Consider the following 8,230-nt stretch of genomic DNA (forward strand, 5'->3'; position numbering starts at 1 on the left):
CAGAGCGTCAACATGTCCAACAGACCAACTGCACTCTGGTTGGATTTACAGAGCATCAGTGTTATGGGATGTTTGGTCTCATTGTAAATGTGGAACCTGGTTTGTTTTTATCACGGCTCATCTCTGTAAAGTGTGAATCCACTCGTCCTCGTTGTATTTACATATTTAGTGAACGGGCATATTGATCAGCTGCTGCGTAGGTTTCTGTCCTTTCTGATTTTCCTGATCTGAACCAGCAGTTCCATTGGACAGTGTCCTGATCGAGTCCCTGAGGGTTTGTCCTGCAGCTCTCATCACGTGATCAGCTTTTTGTGAATTCAGAATCCACTAGAGGGCAGTGTTTCACATCTGTCTCATATTTTATTTCATGTAAAATCAAACAGCAGCAGAAACATTGCAGCAGCTGTTACTTTCTGTTTCCTGTAGAGGGCGACAGTTTCACACCTCCAAGAACAGTTACTGTCTCACAGCACCCCCTGCTGGACAAACTGCTCAATGTGGTTCACATCAGAAAATATTTTGTCTGTAAAAACATTTTAAATTTTGAATTTAATGACTCAAACATTCAGATGTTTAACTGATGATGAACAGAAACAAGTTCAGACAACAACAAAGTCACGACTTTTATGAACGAGAAAAACTAGAAATCAGAAGCTTCATCCTGATTGGCTGTAACCAACAGTCACATGTCTCCTCCCTCGGCAGCAGGTCCAGACGGACTCGCTCTGTCCATCGGCATCATCGTCTCAGTCGGAGGAAGAAGGCGTGGCGGCACTCGGTGCTGTCCACAGGGTAGTACTTATCATAGAAGTCCAGGATGTACTCTTCAGCCTTGAAACCAAACTTCTGATACAACAGCATGGCGGGATTACTGGCCGACACGTGTAGCGTCACGTCCTTCCCCATACACGTCTGAAACACACAGACATGTGACCACTAACACAGAGTTTCAACGTTCTTAACGTAACTGGACATTTGATTTGATCTGGGAGCTCGACGTCCTACGGTCAAGTCGTCACGTTCTTCGACTTTTAACATTGACTGTCGTTACTAATGAAAAAATCCTAAACAACACAACAATGCAAACTCGCAATTAGCATTTGTCAGTTGACAAAACAGACGCAGCAGAGCAACACTAAACAACAACCGTTTTCTACTCTTATGTAAAAACAGATTTTTGTATTCTTCTTGCCACGTACAATCATCCTGTGTGTATAGACTGTACATACTTCTCTTGTCTACCTCGTTCTGAGCTGCCTGCTGCTGTAACAAGGGAATTTCCCCGTGTGCATCAGTAACTGCTCGTCTGTATTATCGTCTTACAAGAGCTAGTGCCAACTCAAGCCCATTCCAGGACACCACGCCCTTCCAGATGGTTACAGCCCATCTGTTTGCCCTGTGACCCCAGCGATGACCTGCAGCGCCTCACCTGGATGAGGTGGTAGATCATGAAGGTGCCGATGCCGGCTCTCCTCCACTCAGGGTGGACCTGCAGGAACGAGATGTAGGCCTCGTTGTACTTCACGTCCGGCACCATGAAACCGAAGCCGATCACGACTTTCTGGTAGAGGACGACCACGCTGAAGTCCGGGTACTGCAGACACTCGGAAAGGTCCACACCTGGAGGAGGAGGAGTACTGGCATGATTAGAGACAGATAGATGGGGGGGCAGTTGTGGGTGAGTAGAAGGATGCATCTGTGCTACCTGGCCAGAAGCTGTCGTGACACATGGCGTTGACGGAGGGGATGTGGTTTGGTCGGACGTAGCAGTAGTCGATGGGGGCGTTGGGCTCCGGCACCCAGTCGGGCTCGGCTCTGTGAGGGTGAGCTCGGATCTCCGCCAACAACTTGAGCTTCACCGGACGACTCTCGTAATCCCTCCTGAAGAACAAGCACAGAAGAGTTACAGATCTTCTACTTCTACTGAAGAGACTCAACGTTTTGGGAAACCTTACCTGATGAACGGTTTCAGGATTCGGGACGTATACGGACTCTTGATGCTCTGGTCCAAACTTCCCTCAGCTCCCATCAGACGGTGCCAGAAGGACACAGACGGCTGCTGGACACCTCGTCTGCTGGAGAAGTTGGTCTGAACACAAACACAGTTTAGATTTCACAAGATCAAATCTCACAATGCAACACAGACGTGATGATCAGCAGCTGCACAACAACTCCAGACTTTGTGCCGTGGCGTCACGCTGCTTCCAGGACAGTGACAGCGGTGAAGGCATCGCAGCGATCGGATGTATCAGGATGAACGTACCTGGAAGCGATCAAGAATTCGCAGCTCGTGGCTGTTGGTGCAGTACTTCCCCATGACTCCACCTCCCATCAGTGTCCCCGCCTCCTGGGCACCATAAATCCCTCCCACCAGGCTGAGGGTGGCGTTGACTGCCCGGTCGATGTCCAGCAGGGGGAGTCCTCTCTGCCTCTTGGCCTGGCGGATTAACAGCTTCCTGTGAAGGCGTTTTGCCTGCGGGGTGACGGCCAAGGCCAGCGGGCAGGCGTCCAGCCGGCGCAGCAGCATCCTCTCCTCGTAAAGAGTGAGAGGTGCGTAGCGAGGATTCTGGGAGATGCCACCAGAGCCGTCTGCTTTGTCAGGATGAGTAATCCTCCGCCGCTCAGGACCTCCAGCACCAACACAGCCCCCGGCAGAGAGAGACGGACCTTCACCTCGTCCCACCGGCTCCTCAAAGTCGTCCTCATGCTCACGACCGTCATCCTCCTCGCTGTCTGCTTCACGCTTGATGTGAGGAGGTGCTTGGCGGAGCTTCTTACGGGCGACAAGGCTGGCACTTGGAGGAGGAATGTACTCCATCCCAGGGTCGATCATTCCCTCCGTCTCAATCTCCTCGTCGTCTGGAGGTTCAGGCACAGACGAAACACCATCAGTGCTCACATCTTGTTAAAACTCACATCGTGAAGAAATCACGTGGACGATTTGCACGTTAACTCACCATGGAACAGCGCCTGCGGAGGCATCGCATCCGGGATGAGGTCTGCCTCCGACAACAGGCTGGGTGTCGCTGATTGAGACGCCGGCGTCCCCGGGGCGGAGAAGTCGGGTGAAGGTGATGGTGAAGGGCTGGTGAGCGGTGTTTGGTCTGAAGAGCTGAGGGAGGAGAAATCAATGACCTCGCCTTTCTCCAGGATGAGATCAGGCCGGCGTCCGGTGGTCCCGCTGCGACCTCCGCCCAGTTTGACGGGCGTAGAGGAGGCACTGCGGTCGGTGTAGCCTCCCACTGCCTCTTTCTGCGCCCGTCGGATGTCTTTGGCCTCCTGTGTGCGAGAACGCTTCTCCTTCAGCTGCATGGCGTTTTCCACTGGGTTTCTGGCTCCACGTTTCCTCAGACCCTCCACGGTGATGATCGGGTCCACGACAGGTTTGGAGGCTGAAAGGAAACAAGTTAAATTTGGTTAATTGACCTGTTTTAATTGAATTAACATCTTTGGGCAGAGAGCTCCTGGCACCTTTAGTCTTAGTGGTGGACTTTTCCACCTCTGGTCTCAGGGTCGGAGGTCGATTCTGGACCAGTTTCCACCAGCCTGGTTCACCAAACTCCTGCGCTCCAGAGCGGAAGAAGGTGGGACTACCGACCGACAGGCAGCCGGCCACCGTGCTCCACCATGTCGACGTTTTCTTCCTGTGGAGTCAGAACGTCATCACACCTGCACTGAACACCACATAGTTTCCTGAAATTACCCGGAGGGGCTGTTCGTGAGAACGTAGACGTCCGAGTCAGTTTGTGATGACACACTCTGGAGGTTTGTCAGCGTGAACTGAAGAACTCGGAGCTGAACGCAGGTTAAAACCAGGTGTGAACAGGAGCAGAGAAAAGGATGTTGGGAGGACGACGTGTGAGAAGCTTTAGATTTCACATCTAATAATCAGATTGATTCAAATATTATTTACGCATTTTTTAAAACAAACAAAAGTAAATTTTCCTGAAACTAAAATTCTCAAAACATCCAGAGTTTCACAAACTGAAACTTAAAACTAACCTTGTTCCCAGCAGGAAGTTCCAGTGTCGACCAATGAAAGCACAGATATCCTCCTTCCACCTGAAGTAACCCTGACGACCCGTTCCCTCCAGAGACAGATTGTACATGGCCAACATCACCACCTGACATGAAAAGACAATGTAACATCCTGTCCAATGTTCAGATTTAAATACCGATAGTTCTTCATGAAGCTGCTACAGCTCCAACATCGTGATACAATTATTATCACAATATTAAGCAGCTGCTCAGATGCAGCTCTTCAGTCTGAGGGACGTTTACCTGCTGCCAGGTGAGTCTCATCCTGTCGAAACTCTCCTTCCCGTCCTCGGAACAGTCGCAGCAGAGGAACTTAAAGAAGTTGTCTCCCTTCAGGTAACTGGGCTGTTCGCCGCGGAGCTGAGCTGAACAGGAATCAAAACTCTTCCATCATCGTGCAGACACAGTAAACAAACAGCTGCAGCTAAACATCTGTTCTGCTCGGAGCGTTCTCATTGGTTGTCTCACCTGCAGGCGTCCACTTGTGGCAGCGGTCGCAGTAGAAGGACATGTCCTCGCAGGCCCAGCTGCCGTCGGCCTCTTCGCCCACGTCACTGGTCAGAGAGTCTCCGCTCTGGTCATGTGACAGATCCACTGAGCCCTGATCCTCCGACTCAACTATCAGCAGCGTCTCCCCCTCCACCTCCCCCTCCTCCAGACCCTCAGAGGCCGACGTACACGCCGCCTCATCCTCACCCGCCCCCAGCGGCTCACTGCTGCTGTCCATCACCGAGCCTCCGGTTCCCAGAATCCACCTGGAAGTGTGGACAGGGGGACAGTGAGAGACGTGTCAGGAGGTGTGTTCGAGGTGGACTCGGTCGGACTGAGTCCTGATCCTGTGACGTGATCTGCCAATCAGGGCAGAGTTGTGACGTCACAGAGGCGGCTCTGCAGCTGGAGAACATCTGTCTGACTCGCTCCCGCCGTGTTTTCACGTCACGTGATCTGGTGACATGTTGCTGGGCTGGATGAATTTCATTTTAACCATCATGCATTGCATCAGGACCAGCATGCATCACGTTAAAGTGACAGTTCAGCCTGTGCTGCAACGCTGTTCACCCCCGAAACTCCACAAGTGTTGTGTGGGCTCAAACACTTGACACCCCCCCCCATGAGTGAAGTTTCACTTTCAGCTTACCTGGCTCAGTGCTGCTCCTGTGGGCGGGGCTCTGTCTCTCTCCTCCTTCAGGCGTCTGCTCAGATTCTTCTGCTCCTCCAACCTCCTCAGATTCTCCTTCTTCCTCTCCCAGCGCTCCAGGTCCCTGACGACACCTTCGTGGAGCCGCTGCAGAGATACTAACATATTATGTACATATACATATATATATATACACATACTGATATATAGTAATAACAGGTCAGCAGTGTAAAACCTCCTGAATCATTAAAATACAAACTAACAAACTTCATTAACACTGAAGTGAATCTAATGAACAGTCAACATGAGGCAGGAAACACTGACCTTCAAAATAAAGGTAGAGGGAACAGTCAGGAGGTTCTAACTCACCGACCATCAGAACCATTGGACTTTATTTCATCAGGTTTACAGTCGAGCTGAGTTTCTATGGTAACAAGACAGAAGCAGCTCATCGGATCATTTCTGAAGACAACTTTTATTTTGAAAAGCCAGTTTAACCTGCCTGAGCATCGTGTCTGTGTTTGTTTGTTTGTTTGTTTGTTTGTTTGTTACCGAGTTAAATAAAACGATGATGCAGATTCTCCGTTCAACACCGTCACAGTCGATCGCTAAACGGTGAAACGGTCACTTAACGTCCGGTGACCTCCCGCTTATTAACATGCTAACTGTTAGCGCTGGCCCGGCTCGGCTCGGCTCACCTGTCGGTCCCAGGCCTGGTTGAGGTGAACGGCGGCCACGGTGCTGAGCGTCAGAACCACAGAGACACCGAGCGCCAGCTTGGAGGCTGTAGACATCACGTTAGCTTCCGCTCGTTAGCCTCCTGCTAACTGCTGCTGCTGCTGCTTCTTCTGCGGGACTGCTGCTGACCTGTCTGAGTAGCGCCCCCACAGATCAGCACCGGCACTGCACCACTCTCTGGATAAAACCATCCGGTCATGGATAAATTAAGGATTATATATACATTTGTGACTGTATATAAAGATGATCAGTGACTGTATATAAAGATGATCAGTGACTGTATATAAAGACCATCAGTGACTGTATATAAAGACCATCAGTGACTGTATATAAAGACCATCAGTGACTGTATATAAAGATGATCAGTGACTGTATATAAAGATGATCAGTGACTGTATATAAAGACCATCAGTGACTGTATATAAAGATGATCAGTGACTGTATATAAAGATGATCAGTGACTGTATATAAAGATGATCAGTGACTGTATATAAAGATGATCAGTGACTGTATATAAAGATGATCAGTGACTGTATATAAAGATCAGTGACTGTATATAAAGACCATCAGTGACTGTATATAAAGATCAGTGACTGTATATAAAGATGATCAGTGACTGTATATAAAGACCATCAGTGACTGTATATAAAGATGATCAGTGACTGTATATAAAGATCAGTGACTGTATATAAAGATGATCAGTGACTGTATATAAAGACCATCAGTGACTGTATATAAAGATCAGTGACTGTATATAAAGACCATCAGTGACTGTATATAAAGATGATCAGTGACTGTATATAAAGATCATCAGTGACTGTATATAAAGATGATCAGTGACTGTATATAAAGATGATCAGTGACTGTATATAAAGATGATCAGTGACTGTATATAAAGATGATCAGTGACTGTATATAAAGATGATCAGTGACTGTATATAAAGATGATTAGTGTCTGTATATAAAGACCATCAGTGACTGTATATAAAGATGATCAGTGACTGTATATAAAGATCAGTGACTGTATATAAAGACCATCAGTGACTGTATATAAAGATCAGTGACTGTATATAAAGACCATCAGTGACTGTATATAAAGATGATAAGTGACTGTATATAAAGACAATCAGTGACTGTATATAAAGAAGATCAGTGACTGTATATAAAGACGATCAGTGACTGTATATAAAGATGATCAGTGACTGTATATAAAGACCGTCAGTGACTGTATATAAAGAAGATCAGTGACTGTATATAAAGATGATCACTGACTGTATATAAAGACGATCAGTGACTGTATATAAAGACGATCAGTGACTGTATATAAATTATATATATAGAAGATCAGTGACTGTATATAAAGACGATCAGTGACTGTATATAAATTATATATATAGAAGATCAGTGACTGTATATAAAGACCATCAGCGAGTGAATATAAAGATGATCAGTGACTGTATATAAAGACCATCAGTGACTGTATATAAAGATGATCAGTGACTGTATATAAAGATGATCAGTGACTGTATATAAAGACCATCAGTGACTGTATATAAAGATGATCAGCGACTGTATATAAAGACCATCAGCGACTGTATATAAAGATGATCAGCGACTGTATATAAAGACCATCAGTGACTGTATATAAAGATCAGTGACTGTATATAAAGACCATCAGCGACTGTATATAAAGATGATCAGCGACTGTATATAAAGATGATCAGTGACTGTATATAAAGATGATCAGTGACTGTATATAAAGATGATCAGTGACTGTATATAAAGACCATCAGTGACTGTATATAAAGATGATCAGTGACTGTATATAAAGATGATCAGTGACTGTATATAAAGATCAGTGACTGTATATAAAGATGATCAGTGACTGTATATAAAGACCGTCAGTGACTGTATATAAAGACCATCAGTGACTGTATATAGATCAGTGACTGTATATAAAGATGATCAGTGACTGTATATAAAGATGATCAGTGACTGTATATAAAGATCATCAGTGACTGTATATAAAGATCAGTGACTGTATATAAAGATCAGTGACTGTATATAAAGATGATCAGTGACTGTATATAAAGATGATCAGTGACTGTATATAAAGATGATCAGTGACTGTATATAAAGACCATCAGTGACTGTATATAGATCAGTGACTGTATATAAAGATGATCAGTGACTGTATATAAAGACCATCAGTGACTGTATATAAAGATGATCAGTGACTGTATATAAAGATCAGTGACTGTATATAAAGATCAGTGACTGTATATAAAGATGATCAGTGACTGTATATAAAGACCA

The 8,230-nt window shown here is 46.2% G+C and overlaps 2 protein-coding genes across 3 annotated transcripts; both read right to left on the reverse strand.

The window, feature by feature from the left end:
• Positions 1–340: 340 nt before the first annotated feature.
• kat14 (lysine acetyltransferase 14) lies at positions 341–4,765 on the reverse strand. Its single transcript, XM_035182570.2, has 10 exons — positions 4,507–4,765; positions 4,282–4,403; positions 4,003–4,124; positions 3,472–3,644; positions 2,958–3,392; positions 2,264–2,859; positions 1,956–2,089; positions 1,706–1,881; positions 1,430–1,620; positions 341–912 (listed from the first exon to the last, which is right to left on the reverse strand). The coding sequence occupies exons 1-10, from the start codon at positions 4,763–4,765 to the stop codon at positions 739–741; spliced, it is 2,382 nt and encodes a 793-aa protein (XP_035038461.1). The 3' UTR covers positions 341–738.
• LOC118124586 (protein PET117 homolog, mitochondrial) lies at positions 4,653–6,014 on the reverse strand. Of its 2 annotated transcripts, none has more exons than XM_035182584.2 (3): positions 5,875–6,014; positions 5,177–5,323; positions 4,653–4,793 (listed from the first exon to the last, which is right to left on the reverse strand). In XM_035182584.2, the coding sequence occupies exons 1-3, from the start codon at positions 5,968–5,970 to the stop codon at positions 4,749–4,751; spliced, it is 288 nt and encodes a 95-aa protein (XP_035038475.1). In that variant the 5' UTR covers positions 5,971–6,014; the 3' UTR covers positions 4,653–4,748. The 2 variants fall into 2 exon arrangements, with proteins under 2 accessions (XP_035038475.1, XP_035038483.1); XM_035182592.2 differs by lacking the exon at positions 4,653–4,793 and adding an exon at positions 4,838–4,983.
• Positions 6,015–8,230: the final 2,216 nt, after the last annotated feature.

The sequence above is a fragment of the Hippoglossus stenolepis genome, chromosome 2 (assembly GCF_022539355.2).
Source record: "Hippoglossus stenolepis isolate QCI-W04-F060 chromosome 2, HSTE1.2, whole genome shotgun sequence".
NCBI lineage: Eukaryota > Metazoa > Chordata > Actinopteri > Pleuronectiformes > Pleuronectidae > Hippoglossus > Hippoglossus stenolepis.

Coding starts and splice junctions, on each gene's coding strand:
- kat14 (XM_035182570.2), bottom strand. CDS start 4,765: ATGGACAGCAGCAGTGAGCCGCTGGGGGCGGGTGAGGATGAGGCGGCG. Junction 3,393..3,471: donor GTCCACCACTAAGACTAAAG/GTGCCAGGAGCT, acceptor GTTTCCTTTCAG/CCTCCAAACCTGTCGTGGAC. Junction 2,860..2,957: donor TCCGCAGGCGCTGTTCCATG/GTGAGTTAACGT, acceptor CTGAACCTCCAG/ACGACGAGGAGATTGAGACG.
- LOC118124586 (XM_035182584.2), bottom strand. CDS start 5,970: ATGTCTACAGCCTCCAAGCTGGCGCTCGGTGTCTCTGTGGTTCTGACG. Junction 5,324..5,874: donor ACCAGGCCTGGGACCGACAG/GTGAGCCGAGCC, acceptor GTATCTCTGCAG/CGGCTCCACGAAGGTGTCGT. Junction 4,794..5,176: donor CAGGAGCAGCACTGAGCCAG/GTAAGCTGAAAG, acceptor CCACACTTCCAG/GTGGATTCTGGGAACCGGAG.